General features: G+C 41.0%; 1 protein-coding gene across 1 annotated transcript in view; it reads right to left on the reverse strand.

Moving 5' to 3' along the window:
* LOC145414031 (uncharacterized) overlaps positions 1-20,805 on the reverse strand; it is a 182,201-nt gene that overhangs the window by 14,709 nt on the left and 146,687 nt on the right. The window contains exons 34-39 of the mRNA XM_080283597.1: positions 20,392-20,524; positions 19,789-19,915; positions 17,443-17,583; positions 15,062-15,112; positions 6,171-6,343; positions 36-224 (exon numbers count right to left, since the gene is read on the reverse strand). Coding sequence (XP_080139723.1) covers positions 36-224; positions 6,171-6,343; positions 15,062-15,112; positions 17,443-17,583; positions 19,789-19,915; positions 20,392-20,524 — 814 coding nt within the window. The remainder of the gene's footprint in view (positions 1-35; positions 225-6,170; positions 6,344-15,061; positions 15,113-17,442; positions 17,584-19,788; positions 19,916-20,391; positions 20,525-20,805) is intronic.

Consider the following 20,805-nt stretch of genomic DNA (forward strand, 5'->3'; position numbering starts at 1 on the left):
CACTAAGTGAAAAAAGGTAACTAATTTTTACTTACTTATTATTCACAATGACATCCCTGATGCATCCTTTCAAAGGTCTGGAAGACCCAGCAATGGCACCAATCTGAAGATCTTGCGGCACTCCACCAAAATACAGTCCTCCTGTACTAGGCCCTTCCACCACCTGCCCTCCTCTATCTAGCCTTGTTGCATTCACTTCACGGTCATCCACTTTAAGTGTTACTCTGGGAGAGTTATGTGAAAGACATATTTGAAGTACTGTAAAACTATATGATACTGTACATAAGTTGTTAACAAATTTATCATCTGCATAAAGCAAGTCCTTACTACTGTATAAATCATCATTTTAACCCTGCACTAGCCACAAGCATCGAACAATGCACTACAGTGCCAGTGACAGTGCCAGGGGTGTCGAATTAGCACGATCAATAAAAAACTGCCATAAGGGCATGGGAAGTGATTACATCTTATGCAGTGTTTGCGATAAGTGGGTACGTAAGAGATGTAGCGGTATCTGAGGTAGACTGTGAGATAATACTGATTTTGTCTCTGCAGTGTGTTGGGGGGAGCATGTGGAGATTGTCAGGCATGATAGGACTGATCTTGCTGCTGAGTCTCTTGAGTGTGTGGAGGAATTCTGACAATTGGAGAACATGTTATGTGCTGGAGGTGGGGCTGGAGCTAGCTCTGTGGCTAGAATGAGGAGTGGTTGGAAGAAGTTCAGAGAGCTGTTGCCTCTCCTGACACTGAGAAGACTCTCCCTCAGTGCTAAGGGATCTTTGTATGTGCCATGTGTTAGGAGCATAATGCTGTATGGTAGAGAGAAATGGGCAGTATAAGAAGATGATATTCGCAGGTTCAAAATGGCAGAATTGACAATGATTAGGTGGATGTGCAGTGCGTCCTTCAATGCAAGGCCTGGGGGGGGCTAAGTTTATAATGCAAGAATTAATAGGAAGGATGAGACTGGAGTGTATTGGTGTTGTGATGAGGAAAGGCAGACTGAGATGGTATGGGCATGTGGATAGGATGGAGGATGATAACTGGGTGCAGAAAGTGAGACGTGTGAATGTTGGGGGGTAGGGCTGTGAGAGACAAACTGAAAGTGACCCGGGGCAAGGTCATAGAGTGCGACCTCTGGAATACGGACTGAACAGGGAGGCTGCCAGGGACTGAGCAACATGAAGTGCTGCCATTAGGTGACCATGGCTGATGCATGCAAGCATGTTGCAGCCTTTATAAAGTAAATGAAACAGAACAAAATGAACAATTATATGAACGAAACAAATATCACTGGTATGTTTACATGACCTTATTCTACCATCCCAAGCACTTAGGCAGTCAGTTCATCCTGTATGTTATCACTCACTGGTTTACATGTTAATGGCACATGCGTAGTAATTTTATATATTTTTCTGTGAAACATAGGGAATTACAGGATGGATTTAGGAAGCCAAAAAACACACTGCTAGGTGCACCAGATGATGATCTTCACATATACATAAAAAAAATAAATAAATAAATAAAAAATAGAATTTAAAAAAAATGGTCCCGGGGCCGGCCTGTGGTATACACTAATGTATTACCTCACGGCCATTGAGGAGTTAAATGTTCTTTTTGTTGCTGCTATCCCCATAGTATATTTTTAAAAAAAATGAGCATTGGAGTTCCATTGCAACCTACAAAGGTTTTCTTCCACTTTACCCAATTTACAGCAGCAACTGTACTGAGAAAGTTTTTTCATTTTGGAACCCATCCTGGACATTAGTGAGAAATGACTGTACTGAATGTCTACTTGGATAACTATGACAATATATTCATGTACCAATTAGGCAATATCACAGCATAATTAGATGTTGATACAGAAAATATGAATAATTCTATTATCATGTCTCTTATATAATAATATACTCACTCTAACAATTTAAAATACCTCTTATCTTATACACTGTTCAGAAATAACCATACCATTAACTTGAAACGCTCTGAAAATACAGCAGATCCTCACTATAACAGACTAATTGGGGGAAAACCAGGTACGTTAAAGTTGATAGTCCATTATATCCGGGAGTCCCCATCCCCCCTAAGGTGGAATTTCAAACATGTTTGAAAATAAATGAGTACAATAGCATACAGATACTCTAGTACTAAAAATGTACTCAGTACCCATTTGACACTAACTTGGCCCATAATTTTATTCTTTTGCAGCTTATTTCACATTCTTGTCATTGCAATTCTTCATGACTAGTACAGTGTTATTATACAGCAGTCTGTTTTTACAACTCAGCAATCATGATGTGGAGAGGACAATTTCCAGCCAGAATGGAGTAAAAAGGGTAGGAAACACAAGTACCATGACCCACTGTGCCCCATTTAATGGACACTGTTCGTTATGGCCAACAAAAGTTTGGTGGGCTTTGTGGCGTCCATTAAATCCAATATCCGCTATACTGGAATTTGTTATAGTGAGGGTTTACTGTATAACAGACATGCATTTACTCTCTATTTCCTTTTATTTTTTAGAAAAAAAAAATTCCAGACGCAATATCCATTAACTCAGTAGTGAGCAACAGATATTAACCTGCAATGACTTCAATGCTTACTGACAACAAAACTGCCAAACACTGTATAACAAACACCTTCACTGACTGTGTAACTGTGTTTTGCCTGCATGATCATCAGTCTGTAAAACCAATGGCCAGTTTAACCATCAATGAACAGCAGTTGAAATGGTTTGTAACTTCTCTACATAATTTATATGGTCAAAAATTAGTCCAGTGGTCAAACTAGCAGTCATATAAAATTCTTGGTGTTGGTCATATTAGTCATTCAAATCCAGCAAAAGCAATGAAAATCTAGATCTATTTTGGACGTTTGGATTTAGTAAGGTTACGTTACAGGCGCTTAAACCAAATTAGGTCAACTGAGGCCACATAATGTTCATTCAAGTCCTTCACATCCAATTCAGTTTAGAGCAATACAGGTTCTCTCAGGGCTAGTGACAAGTTAGGTAAATTCTGATCCAATTTGCCAAGTACAGGGCCAGTCAGGTCAAATTGGGCCTACTTAGGACTCACTCAGTTCCATCACAACACTCCAGCTCAGTCAGATCTATTTTGGCTAATTCAAGGCCAATCATGATCAATTATGTTTATTCATAACTATATAGGATCATCTGGAGTCATTAATGCTACTTCAGTTCCAATCAGGTTCATTCAGGAATATGCTACTTCAAGTCCTTTCAGGTTCATTCATGATCAGTTTGGTAATGCCACTTCAGTTCCAGTCTGGTTCATTTATGATCATTAATGCTACTTCACTTCCAGTCAGGTTCATTCAGAATCATTAATGCTACTTCATGTCCAGTCAGATTCATTTAGGATCATTAATGCCACTTCAGTTCCAGTCATGTCCATTCAGGATCAATAATGCCACTTCAGTTCCAGTCAGGTTCATTCAGGATCATTAATGATACTTCAGTTCCAGTCAGGTCCATTCAGCATCAGTAATGCCACTTCAAGTCCAACCAGGTACATCACATCCATTTCTGCCCAATCAAGTCATTTCAAGTTAGTTTTGAGCAGTTCTGGATCAATTAGGTTCAATTATAATCAGTAATGCCCATTCATGAGGCTTCATTCAGGGCTTTCACATCCACTCAGGCTCAGACAGGTCTGTTTATGGGCAATCAGACCTAATTAGGTCCATTCAGGAATTCACATCCAATTAGACCCAATCAGACCAACTCAATTCCAGTCACATCTATTCATATCAGCATACTACTAATCCATTCAGTTATACTAGTCCATCTTTGACCACTTTAAGACCAAAGCAGTTTAAATCACGACTATTTCTGGCAATTGGGGACCATTCACGTTATTCAGGTCTATACAAATCAATTCAAGGTACAGTACAGTATGTACCCAAAATCACTCTTACCGATGCACTGAATTCTGAGATAAAAACAATTCAGGTATTTCAGGTCCCTTCAGGTCCATAAGACTTATTCAAGTCAATACAAATGGCTTAAGGTCATCCCTAAAAAAGCATGTACAAAAAATGAGATCTAAAGAAGCACTGGTTTTTGAGATGCAGACATATGACTTCAGGACTGGATGGGGTAGGTGGAGTTGAGTGGATTTGATGGGTTAAGGTGGTGGTAAATAATATAATAGGCCATGGCAAGAAGTACAGTACAGAGATCCCTTGGTTATCGAACACCTGGTTTAAGCGGTTTTCGTTATCACTGTAAGATGAAAATCTGTATTCCTGCCGTTAATGCGTATTTTTTGGCTCAAAAACATTATCATGCACCTGAGCTAGTTTCTGCCATCAGTGATGGTGCAATGTCTATGGGTGCTGATGAGTTTGATGGATTCTAAGGTTAGGCCCTACATGAGGATTTGCTCTCAGGTGGTGAAGACCACAAACTCTCCACCTCAAAACCTCAGAACCCCTTGCCTCCAGCCTATCTTGGGTCTCTCTACGGTATGTGTTTCTTCCTTATTGTGCCTTTTCATCCCTTTCTATTAACCTAACCATGTCTATGTCTGCTTCTGATAATTAGCATAATGGCATGTAGGTATTTAGTGGGTATAAATTGTCATAAATGGGAAAATTTGAACTTGCACTTGGGATGCCTGGTATCAGTTAGGATAAATCCCATTGGTTCTGCGCTTTTGTTCTCATGCAAATCCCTTTTCATGCACCACATTCAGCACCAATTATGCATGATAACCACATGATCAGTGTACAGTATATCCTGTGGATTTTGTTATGAGATTCATCAAATTAGAGATGAAACATGTAGGGTGGGTGGAGGGGAAAGGGCATGATAGGGATGGATGATGATCGATCGTTTTCATTTCTGAAGGCTCCAACATGGTTGCATGCATCGGTCTTGGTCACCTAATGGCGGCTCTCCATGCTGCTCGATCTCTGGCAGCTTCCCTTTTAGTCCCTTAACTCTGAGGTCACACTCAATGACCTTGTCCCAGGTCTTTTTTGGGCTACCTCTCGCTACCCTACCCCCAGAATGAACACTTCTCACTTTCTGCACCCACTCATCATCCCCCATCCTCTCCACATGCCCAAACTATCTCAATCTACCTCTCCTCACAACACCACCAATACACTCCAGTCCCATCCTACCTCTCAACTCTTCCATTGCAAACCTAGCCCCCCAGGCCTTGCACTCAAGGACCCACTGCACATCCACCTAATCATTGCCATTTCTGTATGTTTGAGCCTGCGTATATGGTGGGGAATATTTGATAGAGAACAGGCTGTGAAGATGAGTGTTGTAAGTAGGCTGGTAAAGTACATGTCAAAGGTAAGAATGCATAAAATGGGTGAGGTGAGCAAAAAGCAATGGGTGGGGTGGTCTAAGATGTTGGTAAATGGCAATTTAGGATGGAGATAAAAATGTGTTTTGTATATGGGATGGTTTTAGAGGTGAAAACAGATTCCTTTTGCCAGCTAGGTGTGGGGGTATACAAAGTGATGAGTGGGTGGAGAGAGATGGATGAGGTGCGGCAGGGATGGAAGTGGATGGTGGGAAAGACAGTGGTAATGGGCATAACCCGGTTTAACGATGCAACTGGTTACATAAAAACTCATTGCTATGTGGGGTATCGTATCTCGGGGCAGATTTAACATGTAAAGTATAGGGATGCATTTTTGTGCCATGGGTTTCTTCCCCAACCAAGTACTAAACCCACCCAAATGAGTCCAAAAACAAGATTCTAGCTAACCTAAACCACTAAAATAAGCCTAAAAGCAATTTATAATTCACCTAAATCCCAAAATAAAATCTGAAAATCGTCAAATATAAGTCTGGAAAAGGTAAAATCAATAAACTGTACCACAAAATGACAATGTTCACCCCACCTGTGACTAAAACATGGTAATTGAAGTCTAAAAACAGTTTATAAATCAACCTAATCACAAAATTTAAGTCTAAATTATCATCCAAATCAGTAAAAAAAAAATCAAAGCCCATCGTTAAACTGGGGTTTGGCCATTGTTAGCTGGGGTATAGTGGTATATCTACCCCCATCGCTAAGTGGGGTGTTGCATCTAGGGGTATCATATCTAGGGGTATACCTGTACACTACTGTATGAAGATGGATTCACATATAATAACCACAATAATTCAGTCTGGGCCTAACCTTCTGTTCTCTTTGATGACGAAGAATGCATGGAGTTTTCCATCATTATATTTGGCAGATGACATGACCCGATGACTGCCAGTGCCGCCATTCATCCGAATGTCAAGGTGACCTTCAACCAACGAAACTGAGTAAAAGTCTGGTGGGTGCTGTGTTTCACCAGGTGGTAGTGGCTGGTAGCAGGAACAGGAGAAAAAAAAAAAAATCAATACTCTGGTTAACAGATACAGTACAACTAACATGCTTCATTCTGGGCCTATGAAAATCTGTTGACTCAAGACTTCATTTTTGTTACTGTACAGTAGCTATTTATGGAAGGACAGAAACCTACACGATACTGTATTTAAATGCTCCTATTATAGCCTTTCAATAAGGTGCAATAATGTAATATCTTAAAAGGAGTGGGGAGTGGCTTAAAAAAAAAAAAAAAATCAAATGGTACATCATGAAGCTTCTTATCTTCAAACTATCCTTGACATAAAGAGATAAATGTGGCACTTACTTCTAAGTAAATTGATTTTGTGCTCCTATGATAAGGCTGGGCAGAGGATTACCCAACAAATATGCCCAGTTCATGTTTTGACTCCTTGCATTAACTTGTCAATTAATGATAGATCTCTGGAGCATGCACAATATCAGTGAAAGTATACTATAAGAGTAGTGTACTGATATTTGTATATTCAATAATTTATTGTAATCCCCCCATGCACAACTTTCACAAGCAGTTAGATGCTAATGTACTAAAGGCACAACTCCAGCATGCAGATAAAAAACCAAAGCAAGTTTTACCATTGCACCTTGTTTCAAGTCAGAAATACATGCAATGCTTGCATTACATAGCAAGTGAATTTAAAATCTGGACATCTATCCATCATCCAATCCTACGTTGCCCCGTGAGAAGCGTAGGAGCCCGAGGCTAGGCAGTTGGTCCTGACATTTAAGATGAGAGTGACCAACGTCACTCATCCCTGAGTGGCATTACATAAGCAATCAACCCCAACCACCCCTTGGATATAAACCTTCACCGGCTCAATCCGATTGGAGCACAATAATTACCCACTAAACCACCAGGCGTCAAAATTTGGTTATATGGTTACCACCCAGCGTAGTAAATGGTTTCCTGGTGTACAGGAAACCATTTGGTTTGTCACTCAGTGTAGAATCACCCACAGGCAGAAGGAAGAGGAAAGAATGAAGGAATGAAAGACAGAAGAGGGAGTGTAAAGTCACCCGTAGGCAGAAGGATGAGGGTCGAATGAACAAAAGAAAGATAGAAGAAGATGGAAGGAAAGAAGGATGGAGGAGAGGACAGGGCAGACACCCGAGAGCAGCACTACATTGAGTGAGTGGATGGTGAGTGCCCCCACCTACCACACAGACACATACAAATAACCTGTTCAGCCATCAATAACTCATCCACTTTTTCAAAACATGATCAAGTCCCTTGGCTGCAGTATCTTTGTGCACAATGATCTGAAACTCATTCTGGACTCTCTTCAGGGTACAGCATGTGAAAAGATATTACATCAAAGATAAGAAGCGATACATTATGCTGCACCATCCAAACAATTATCTAGACTGCAGTTCACAATGAGTTATGGATCAGAGTACACAGATGCATCACAACTGTAGGACAATGCACTGAACAAAGAGCAAAGAAGTACATCATTAAATAAGGGTTAATCCCTTCATCATAAACCTCCTCTAGTCATAAAACAGAACAAAAATGTCATACCAAGAGTGATGTACAGTATAAAAGAAGTTCTGATACTTAAGTTTATGAAGATTACATTATCTCTCACTGCCATATGTCTGCTGAACACAATAAAATCATACGGTTGTTTCAACATTTAGTGGTCAATGGAGCACCTAGCATCCATTCAGTGTACGGTTATTCTGGGTGACTCTACACTGGGTCTCAAGCCAAATGATTTCCTGTAATCCAGAAAATCATTTAATATGCTGGGTAGTAACCATATAACCAAACCATACATGTTCCATACGTGTCATCAAGTGAGCTGGTGGAGGGTTGGTGCCCTTCTCTGGAAAACTAACTAAAGAGACAAGCAAAATGCCTCGGACCCGGACTGACATACCGGCGATGACCAAGGACAGAACAAAGAACATGTTGAGGATTGCTACATGGAATGCAAGGGGTGCGAATGATGAGGTGAAAGAGAGAGAGAGGTTGTCCAGGAGCCTGATGATGCAAGAGTGGACATAAGTGGATTGACTGAGACCAAATGGTGCGGTGAGAGTGTGAAGAATGGGACTGGGTATTATGTGCCAGAGTAGGTGGGAATGTGACAGCAAAGGAGAGAGTACGTATTGTTGTATACAAGAGATGGAAGGAGAATATAGGAGAGTATCGATCAGGATTGTGTGGGTAAGGCCAAAAGTAGGAACACAAGCATGGACAATTGTGTGCATATATGTGCCAACAGATGACCGTGCAAGCAGAATGAATGAAGAGTCCTGGGCAACTGTGGTAGCATGCATGGAAAAGTTTGGGAGGAGTGAGAGTGTTTTGAGTGGAGATGTGAATGGAAAAGTAGGGACTGAGAAGGATGATGGAGTAGTTGGTGAGTGGGGTGTGCCTGCTGAAGTGAATGAGAATGGTAGCACTCTAGTGGATATTTGTGCAGGGAGGGGATTTGTGATAACCAATACCTTCTTTAGGCACAAAATGACCCACAGGTATGCATGGCGAGTGATGAGAAGGGTGGGTGGTGAGCTCAATGAATGGAAGGCAATGATTGCTTATGTGTGTGTGGTGCCAATTGACTGGGCCAGTGCTTGTGTGGTCCCGTTGTATAATGGCAAGGGTGATAAGTATGAATGTACTAGCATTACGGGTATAAGTCTCTTGAGTGTTGTAGGTAAGGTGTATGGCAGAGTATTAATTATGAGAGTTAGAGAGGATACAGAGGGAGTGATTGGTGATGACCAGTGTGGCTTTTGGAGAAGAAGGGGATGCGTGGATCAGGTGTTCGCTGTGAGACAAGTGTGTGAAAAGTATTTAGCGAAAGGCAAAGATGTGTTTTAGGCATTCATGGATTTAGAGAAAGCGTATGATAGAACTGATAGGGAGGCTTTATGGACTGTTTTAAGATTGTATGGACTTCATGGTAGGCTACTAAAAGGGGTGAAAAGTTTTTATGTAAATAGTAGAGCGTGTGTAAGAGTGGGAAATGCTGTGAGTGATTGGTTTTCCGTGAGAGAGGGGCTGCAACAGGGATGTGTGATGTCACCTAGGTTGTTTAATATTAATATGGATGGTGTTGTAAGGGAGGTGAATGCAAGAGTTTTAGGTGGAGGTCTGAGTCTGGTGAATGTTGATGGTGGAGAGTGGAATCTGAAGCAGCTGCTGTTTGCAGATGATACTGCACTGGTGGCTGATTCAGAGGAGAGATTGAGACAGTTGGTAGAGGAGTTTGGAAGGGTGTGTGAAAGGAGGAAATTGAAAGTAAATGAGAATAAGAGTAAAGTGATGAAGTGTACGAGGTTGGTAGATGGTAGGGGGATGAATATAGTTTTGAATGGTGAGTTGCTTGAGGAGGTAGAGTGTTTTACATATTTGGGGTCACATGTTGCTGTGGATGGAAGAATAGATGCAAAGTGAAATTTAGAATAAATGAAGTAGGTAAGGTGCTGGGAGGAATGAAAAAAGTGTTTAGATCTTGTTCGCTTAGAATATGAGGGTGTTGTGGTACCGACTGCGTTATATGGGGCTGAAACATGGAATATGGGTGTAGCAGAGAGGAAAAGTTTGAATGTAATGGAGATGAGGTGTCTGAGGAGTATGTGTGGAGTGACGCGTATGGATCGAGTGCGAAATGATGAAGTGCAAAGGAGAACTGGAGTTGTTTGGGAGATGGTTAGTAGAGAAGAGCAGAGGGTGTTGCGATGGTTTGGGCATATGGAGAGAATGGATAATAAGCGATTGGTGAAAAAGATAACTAGAGCTGATGTGAGAGGTGTAAGGCTAAGAGGGAGACCATGAATAGGATAGATGGACAGTGTGAAGAGAGCGCTGGATGCGAGAGGGATGTCTTTTGAGCCAGGAAGAGTGGCTGTGCATGACAGAAATAAATGGAGAGAAATTTTGAATGAATAAATGATGATGCAGCCCTGAGGGGATATTCTCCCGCATTTGGTCTGATCAGCTAGTCAGGTCAGGTGCGGGTAAGGGGATGGGTCTATTATGATGTGGCAGGGGTAAACCAGCTCTGCTGTTGGGCCCTGCTGCGAATGTCACTGATTGCACTGCGCAGTTGACCCTTGTGCAGTGTGGTGCATGAGGATCTGTCCCTTCTCCCCTTTGGGGCTAAGATGAGAATGAATGTGTTTGAATGGATGAGTAAATTGGGAGTGTGTCATCCTGTCTCGGCTACCTCCCTTTCTTTGGGGGAAGCAGCCTAGGTATATAGATAGATAGATAGATAGATATAGTCATCTTGCTTAAAGTGCATGAATATGCGCGGCACAGCCCGTCGCACTTTATAAATTCGCACTTTGTGAAGCATATGATCCCATGTTAAAATGGCTTTGTGGGCGACACATTCTGAATTTTCGAATGTTGATTCACCAATACCTATCGCTAACTAAAAGGCAAAAGGAAAACTTACAATAGAAACATGCAAGAGTAATACTGTACACAGTATTTATCATGAAAATTCAAAACCTTACCGGCATTGTACAGGGGTAGATAATGCGAATTGTTGTGGTGGTACCCGAGGCCGTACCACGGAAGGTTTCGGGACAATTTGCCATCAAGTCAATTCACCATCACAACAATAACAAGACAATTCGCCGTCATTAATGAAGACAGCTATAGGTGACGCTAGAATATAATTTAAAGGCGACTACAGCGAGGAAGAAACAAGTTAATTATTGACTAAAGGTGCAACTAATAAATAATAACAAAAGTCTACGCTACTGAACAAAGACTTTGATGGATCGCCCTGAAATATAGTTATTAAAGAAATGATTAATTAATAATAAGAATATTTACAGAAAGACGGGGAATCATCCAGGGTGCGAACTGTCCTGACAGGGAATCGTCCAGGGTGCGAATTGTCCTGACGGGGAATCGTCCAGGGTGCGAATTGTTCTGACGGGGAATCGTCCATGTTTTGATGGCGAATTAATTGTCTGACGGCGAACTAACTTGATGGCAAATTGTCTCGGAACCTACTCGCACACCAGCCACACCCCACCACACATACTCACCAGCCCCACCCTTACCCATCGCACACTACAAATTATGCTCGCCAGTTGCAAGAGAATACCGTATTTGCCTCAATTTCTCATGCTCGTCGCACATTGCAAGTAGCAAACACACTATCTAAATAATTAATTATTGTCAGATCCCTGTCGCACATCAGGCGAGATGCACTTTGCGAAGGCACACTTTAGGGGAGATGATTTATATATATATATATATATTTACAGTAGGCTTGCACAGTGCGTGAAATTGGGCGGTCCATGACCTCGCGCACTGGGAATTCGTGTACTGGGAATACATAATCTTATGGGAATAATTACATATGGGTGGTACCCCCTCATACCTGGACATTTTTTGGCCCTTAGAGACATAATAAAGGTCATATTTATCAGACATTGTACTAAAGCTATAGCTACAATAACAGAAATATGGGTAGTCACCTTAACAACAGTAGACAACAGGCCTGATGACCTTAAATAACAGGGGTTCCGAGGAGCAGCAACACTTACAGCGCCGCACTCCCCACCACCCAACACTTCTCTCCACAGACTCCTCTTGAGCACCTTCCCCAGGAGCATCAAAGTCACTCACTTCAGCCATAAACCCTTCAAAGTCCAATGCTGACACTTCTGACATTGCATCCTCTTCATCCTCAACAGTAGAATGCCTAGGAATTTCTGCACATCAACATGACGACACGTGACGCGCTGTGTGAGGGGTGGTCGCGCACTAATAGAAAATGGCATTTTTGAGCCACTCCTTGCCTCTGCCTCGCATTCTGTGCGGTAAACTCACGCATTCAAGGGTTTTTGGTTATGATTTTTGGTCACACGCACAATGCGAATCGTGCACTGTGATGACGCGCACTGTGCGAACCTACTGTATGTGTATGTATATACAGTGTATGTATATATATATATATATATATATATATATATATATATATATATATATATATATATATATATATCCATCATCCAATCCTACATTGCTCCATGAGGAGCATAGGAGCCTGGGGCTAGGCAGTTGGTCTCGACATTAAGATTAGAGTGACCAGCCTCACTCATCTCTGAGCGGCATTTATATATATATATATATATATATATATATATATATATATATATATACTCATCTCTGAGTGGCATTTATATATATATATATATATATATATATATATAAGAGAGAAGTGGAGGAACGATTGGCCAAATACGAATTGGAGCAGATGGGGGACATGGAAGGTGTGTGCAGGATATTCACTGAAGAAATATGTGCAGCATGTGATGTGGTGTGTGGGATGAAGAGAAGACAGAGGGGGGTGCAAGGAACAGCGTGGTGGAATGAAGAGGTGAGACAGGCTGTGACACAAAAGAAGAAAGCATACAATGAATGGATGAGAAATAGAGGCATGGAAGAAGTAGAGAGGCAGAAGAGAGAGTTATATGTAGAAAGGAAGAGAGAGGTGAAAAGATTAGTAAGAGAGAGTATGAAGAGAGTGGATGAGGAATTTGGAAGGAATTTGAGTGTAAAATGGAGGGACTGTAAGAAAATGTTCTGGAAAGAGGTGAAGAGAGTAAGACAGGGTGGAAGTGAAGTTAGCATGGGAGTGCAAGATAAAAATGGTAGATTACTAGTGGAGAAGGGAGAAAAAGTGAGCAGATGGAGAGAACACTTTAAGGAATTGTTGAACATAAAGGATGGAAGTAATGCGAGTATAAGTGGCTGGGGAATGGCTGGGAGAAGGAGGGAGGTGAGAAGACAGGAAGAAATCAGTAGGATAGAAGTTGTGAAAGCAATGAAGTGTGTTAAACTGGGGAAAGCCCCAGGAATTGATGGAGTGTGTGGTGAAATGCTGAAGCATGGGGGAGAGATAGTAGCAGAATGAACGTGGAAGATGTGCAGATTGGCCTGGGAGGAAGGTAGAGTCCTGGAGGATTGGAAGTCAGGTATAATTATTCCCTTGTAAAAAGGAAAACGGGAAAAAGAAGTGTGTGGTAATCATAAGGGCATTTGTCTACTTAGTATAATAGGAAAATTGTACGGTAGGATACTTATTGACAGAGTTAGAGAAAGAACAAAGGAACTAGTTGGAGAAGAACAGGGAGGCTTCAGGAAGGGAAGAGGTTGTATAAATTAGATATTCATTCTAAGATCTTTAGTGGAAAAGTTTCTAGAGAAGGGAAAGAAGTTGTATGTGGCTTTCATGGATTTGGAGAAAGCATATGACAGGGTGGATAGACATGGATTGTGGAAAGTATTAAGAATATATGGAGTAGATGGAAGGTTGTTGAATGCTGTGAAGAGTATGTATGGTGGTGCTAAGGCTGCTGTGCATGTGGATGGTGAGCTGAGTGAATTTTTCTCTTTGAAGGTTGGGTTGAAACAGGGATGTGTCATGTCTCCATGGTTGTTCAATCTGTACATGGATGGGGTAATAAAAGAGGTACAAGGTAGGGTAGTGGACGTTGGAGTGGCCCTGGTGAGAGAGGGTAGTGTTTGCAAACTCCCTGTACTGTTGTTTGCAGATGATACTGTGTTGTTGAGTGAAGACGAAGGGGAGCTGCAAGGTTTGGTGGATGAATTTGGGAGAGTGTGTAAGAAATGGAATCTAAAGGTGAATGTAGGGAAGAGTAAAGTGATCGTCTTTGAGAGAGGTGAAGGCAGTGAATGTACAGCGAGGTTGGATGGTGAGGAACTGGAAAATGTGAGTACGTTTAAGTACTTGGGTAGTGTGATGAATAAGGATGGAGGTTTGGAGGATGAAGTGCTTGAAAGGGTACAGCAGGGAAGAAAGGTTGCTGGTTCCTTGAAAGCAGTGATAAGAAACAGGGAAGTGAGCATGGAAGTGAAAAAGTTACTACATGACAGTATTGTAATACCAACTCTAACGTATGGAAGTGAAGCTTGGACGTTGTTGGAAAGACACAAGTCAAGAGTGAGAGCAGTGGAAATGAGTTATTTAAGAGGAGCCTGTGGAGTCACATGGAGAGACAGGCTGACAAATGAGGATATAAAGGAGCGTTGTGGTGTTGATGTGGATGTGATAGGAAGCGTTAGGAGGAATATACTGGGGTGGTTTGGCCATGTGAAGAGGATGGAGGGTGAAAGACTGATGAAGAGAGTGTATGTGAGTGAGCTGGAGGGGGGGAGAGGGAGGGGGGAGGCCAAGGATGAGATGGAGGGATGGGGTGGAGAGGTATATGAGAGACAGGGGTGTAAGTTGGGAGCAGGGCAGTGAAATGGTGAGGGACAGGGCAATGTGGAAGTAATTTGTTTGTGGCCACCCCGAACGGGATTGAGGCATCTGGTAATATATAGACAGATATATATATATATATATATATATATATATATATATATATATATATATATATACCATAAGCAATCTTGAAGATCTCTCAATCCCCAAGTTGAAATTATACTATGTACTGTATGCAGGTATCAGACATGAGAAATATGTCTACCTATTGACCATAGCTACACCATAAGAACATTACTTTATTATGCAAGCATTGTGCATACTTTTTGAATGTAGAAGAAAGGAGTATTCACAAACATAACATGAAAAAATATTCTACTAAAACCTATGGTACTATTCTAAGACAGATCTGCGTTAGTATATGTACACGTTAGCAAGCGGTGTCATACTCCCTTCACCATAGCGTACAGTGGTTGTGGTGGTGGTGGTGGTAGTGGAGGCTCCTTCTGTGTCACTCTCCTTTAAGGGCAATGGTCCAGCTATTAGTAAATGCTCACCATTATCAACCTAGTTTATTCTCCTTGATATCAGATATTAGAGTATTTTAGAAATGGAAGGACTGAGTGCAGGTTTTGCTCTCTGTTACCAGACATTATATTAGGTTATTATGACAGAGGATGGGTGAGTTACACATGATCATATGAAAATCATTAATCATACTTAGAACCTCATCAAAAAAGGGGTTGAAGAAAATTAAAAGGAGAATTACAAATATCTGTTGCTTAAAAAAGGCTATTACCCTTGCATTCCACTTTGTCAATACATGCACTGCAAATTAATGTAAATCATTAGGAATCACTTTTAGAACCAGGAGGACAGAGCAATATTTGACTTAAGTAACCACACATAGGAAGATTGTGTTCATTGCAATTCTTCTTCAATTTACAATCATAATGAAACTACAGTAAACCCTCATTCTAGTGGACCTAAATCTATCAGATTTTGAATCTAATGGACAAATTACTGTATATGGTCCTCCCACACCTGGGAAAATGAACTTGTTCAGCTGTCTGAACAAGGTTGACTGCCCCATGTACCAGTAGGCCTTTGCATCTGCTGTGGTGCAGAGTTTCTCCACTTCTCATGTACATTCTGGATTGTACTTATTCACTTGTGCTGTAATTCTTTATCGGGAAATGTCAATTGAGAAAAAAAAAAAAAAAAAAAAAAAAAAAAAAAGGCATGTTGTGCAAAGTGTGCAGCTGCCTGAGTTGCTGGACACATTAGAAATAGGTCTCTGACCCCATCTCTTATTCCCTTTTCTGTCACATCCAGAGTTGATAAAAGGTGATAATAAAATAAGGGAATTTGTGTAAATTAAATTAAAAAGGGAAAAATATATATATATATATATATATATATATATATATATATATATATATATATATATATATATATATATATATATATATATATATATATATATATATATATATATATATATATATATATATATATATATATATATATAAAGTATCCTTCCACACTTATCAGCTATGGCTCAGACAGTGCTTACATAAAGCACACACACAAGAAATATGATCTAGTGTCTGTCATCTGGGTTACTTTTGCTCTCTCTCTCTCTCTCTCTCTCTCCTTAACAGACCACCAACTGTCAACTGCCTCTCTTCTTTTCTTCTCTCTACTCTTCTCTCATTTCCCTGCACATGTACACTTCTCTTCCTTTCTTATCTTCTTCTTCCTCCTTTCCTTTCCTCCTCCTGTTTCTTCTGTCCCCCTTTCTTATTCCTTTTCCTGTCACATCCAAAGGTGAAAAAAGAAAGCAATGAAAGAAGGAATTACATTAAACTGAATGAAAAGGGAAGTCCCTCTACCCTCTTACCAGACAATGTTTACAAAAGAGCTTGGCATCGCAAATGAAAATTCACTTCTGCAAACACAAATCCACAAACTCAAACTATTACCTCCCGCAACCGCAAATCTGCAAAGTTCTTGAAATCTGCCGTTCCACAAATGCAAACCATTTGTATATAATTAGACTGTTTTTACTACAAACCAAGGGTAAATCAATCACTATTGTAGATAAATGAATTAAATTTTTACACTTCACAGCTTACACTTGATAAGTTGACACACCACTCCACCTCTCTTCATTGGCTCTAACCTCCTCAATCCTCACTCCTGTCACAGTCAGACTCCTCCAACAACTGAGACAACTCCATCTTGAGCGGGTCCATGCTGCCCTTCATAAAAACAAACCACTCAAAGTTCTCAGAGGTCAGGCTGGTTTGTGGGCAAGTTTGCATCTGTGGATGTACTTCTGCAAATGCAAAACCACAAATATGTGCAAAATTTGTTGCAAACGCAAGCCGCAAACGATATCACACTTCCACATTTGTGGAATTTTCGGTAGCTACTACTGTGGAATTTTTGGTTTGCAAAAGTGATTGTGGATGTGCCCAGCTCTGGTTTACAGAGGTGTGCACAAGGGACTCTGGATGTTATGTAAGGCAGGGGATGATTATAATATGCTCTCTCACTCTCCCCTCCCTCTCGCTCTCTCTCTCTCCCCCCCTCTCTACAAATAAATTCGTAACAATGTGCATGTAATATGCAATATGCATGGTATTGTGTACTTGTTACTATCTGGGGTATTTTGAAAACTGCTCAGTTGGTCAATCGGTTCTAACTGACAATCCCACCTACCAAACTGTCCTTTAGAATTAGGGTATACTGAACATGAGAAAATATGCATTCCTGGTTCAATACTTTAATCTCTGAATGCTGTGGATCATCCAAAAGAATGATACAACAATTAAGGTACACACCTGTCCGACAAATGTGGAGACCATAAGGAGAGCATCAGCTTCCATGGTCTGGAAAGTGAATCCAAAGTTGGAGTCTCGCTTCAACTCATGAGACTCAAGCTCCAAGTAGCCTTGCCCAAGGAATCCTACATCATACAGGGGCTGCAAAGGTTGGGAAGATACATATGGAGAGCTAAATACAAGCATAACATTATGAAAAACACTGTATACAGTACAGAAAAAACCTAACTTTCCAACTTAACAACAGCTGTGGAAAAAAAAAAAAAAAAAAGTTCATACTGTATATTCTTCAACCAAAGGTATCTGCCTACCTCACTCAAAACTCTGCTTCCTCCTTGGATCTCTAACACCACAAGTAAATAAGACAGAAGAGTTTCTATGGCATTATGTCTTTACAAACTTCTCCCATTCTCAACCACTCTGCTTTCCCACTCTCTCCATTACAAATTACTTAACTCCCTTTCAGGACCACAGGCACAGAGGGTGGAGGTGCAAAGGAGGTAGTTTCCCTCCCTCTTTCATTCATGACACCTTTAAGTCTTTGGGGGGGCCTCTATTTATTCCTGTGTCATAACTGGTTTAATATATGGTAGCAGCAAGTTTGTTCTATTTTGTTGTTACTGTTCCAGTTCTTCTAGTTCTAGGAGAAACTTTTGATTTAAACCATCACCACCATTATCAACTACCCAACAATGCCCATCTTTACAGGTGTACTTCCCATTTTACTCCATTACCCACAACCATTGTGCTGTCTATCTTTCTGCCATCCAGCCTTCTTTTCCTTTTTTTTTTTTTTTTTTTTTTTTTTTTTTTTTTTGGCCTCATCAGGAGCATTATACTTCCTGTAATACCTAATACCCTAATTACTGTTCATTGCAGCAGAATGGTTTCACATATTTGTGGCACTATCCGAGCATGAGATTATGTTAAGTATTTTTCATGCTTGTGGTAGGTGGGGGCACTCACCATCCACTCACCTGATGTAGTGCTGCTCTCGGGTGTCTGCCCTTTCCTCTCCTCCATCCCTCTTTCCTTCCATCCTCTTCTGTCTTCCTTTCGTTCATTCTTTCCTTGTCCTTCTGCCTATGGGCAACTTTACACTCCCTCTTCTGTCTTTCTTTCCTTTATTCTTTTTCTCTTCCTTCTGCCTGTGGGTGTCTCTACACTGAGTGACAAGCCAAATGGTTTCCTGTACACCAGGAAACCATTTACTACGCTGAGTGGTAATCATATAACCAAATTTTGGCGCCTGGTGGTTTAGTGGGTAATTATTGAGCTCCAATCGGATTGAGCTGGTGAAGGTTTATATCCAAGGGATGGTTGGGGTTGACTGCTCGTGTAATGCCACTCAGGGATGAGTGAGGCTGGTCACTCTCATCTCAAATGTTGGAACTAACTGCCTAGCCCCAGTCTCCTACGCTCCACATGAAGCAATGTAGGATGGGATGATAGATAGATAGATAGACAAATTTTTCATGCTTTGTGGTAGGTGGGGGAGCTTACCATCCACTCACTTGATGTAGTGCCCTTTCCTCTCTTCCTTCCTTCTTCTACTGTCTTTCTTTCCTTCATTCCTTCCTCTTCCTTCTGCTTATGGGTGACTTTACTTTCCCTCTTCTATCTTTCTTTCCTTCATTCTTTCCTCTTCCTTCTGCCTATGGGTGACTCTTCACTAAGTAACAAGCCAAATGGTTTCCTGTACACTAGGAAACCATTACTATGCTGGGTGGTAACCACAAAACCAATTTATGATGCCTGGTGATTTAGTGGGTAATTAATGTGCTCCAATCGGATTGAACCGGTGCATGTTTATATCCAAGGAGTGGTTGGGATTTATTGCTCACATAATGCCACTCAAGGATGAGTAAGGCTGGTCACTCTCATTTTATATGCCAGGACCAACTTGCCTAGTGCTGGGCTCCTACACTCCTCGTGGGGCGACACTGAATTGGATGATGGATGGATGGATTTTCCATGCTTACCTTGGGGCATGAGGAAATCAACCACTGCTTGAGTGGATGTGTCATTTGTGTGTTTGTACTATATACTAAAGCATGGTTTTGACAACACTGCATCATGTGTGAATCTGTATCCACATGTGAATGCATGGATGACTTGAAGCACACTATCTATGACTCATCATTCAAATCCCTATCCACTGATGGTGCCATGATGCCATGATGCTATCTTTGTTCTAGGATACTAGAAGGGGGCACAGAAATTCTGTTCTCCAGCTGTACAAAGCAGGTGACACTGTATCACTACATACAGGGTAAGCAAAACAGTGAACATCCATTTGACTAACTTATTACACTACTCTTCATTCAGTACAAAACAGTCCCTTACTTTATCTGAGCAGGAGTGTTCAATGCCATAATACTGTCCATCTGTGAGTGGATTCTTGCCCTCATCTAGCACTCTCAGCCCAGACATGCACCCCAGCATCGAACGAAGGACTAATTCACTGCCCCATCTAGAAATAAATTTTCTACATTAATGGATTATGGATATAGAGTAATCTGAGGCTAGACTAGAGTAGTCCTGATCATTTTAATGGTATTAGACTAACCTACAGCTTCTAGCTGCCTTTCATTACACTATGCATTGGTATACTGTAACTCTGAAGTGAAATTTTGGTCTCTTATGACATAAGCATTTTTTTTTTCATATGGATGATAATTCCATGAAAAGCTGTATCAGGGAGATTAAGGAATTTGAAGACTATACTCATGATGTTTCAAATATTTGCAATACAGACAAAGTTTGACATTCAGAGCTGAGAAATTGAAAGCACTGCAAATCTTATCCTTGCTGATGTTAAAGCATCAGAATGCCTGAGGGGTTAATTTATTGCCTCAAATCTTGTAAAGTTACCCGGAGAAAAAAAAAAAAAAAAAAAACTGCTTTGAGGACAAAGGTTGTGTGTGTGTTTTTGTGTTGGTACATTACCTCTCCCTATCAAACTCAGGGTGCACTCCTCCAAAATAGTATGGGTCAGAGGAGAGGTCAAGATCAGGGCCACCCTTGACTGTGCCCAGTTGGTCCTGGTCACCCACCATCAAGCGACCCATGCGTGCACCAGCTGAATAGTAAGGCAAGGAAATCAGGTTGATGAAAAAATGCTAACATCAAATATCATTTTATCTCCACTGAGCCACAGAGGCCAAGGCTAGCCTACTGCTGTCCAAGATATTTAGGGGATTGTTGACTAGCCTACTTCCCTTGGCAGCATTACATGATTAAAATTACAGTGGTCTCTTGGGGATCAAACCTACAAAAGGGAACCACTACCATTGGGGTTTCCTAATGACCTGACCACCAGGCATTCATCAAGTGTGACTATAGGAATGAAACTTGATGAGA

This window comes from Coenobita brevimanus, chromosome 98, assembly GCF_032717465.1.
Source record: "Coenobita brevimanus isolate Jiangsu-jjx chromosome 98, ASM3271746v2, whole genome shotgun sequence".
Lineage (NCBI taxonomy): Eukaryota > Metazoa > Arthropoda > Malacostraca > Decapoda > Coenobitidae > Coenobita > Coenobita brevimanus.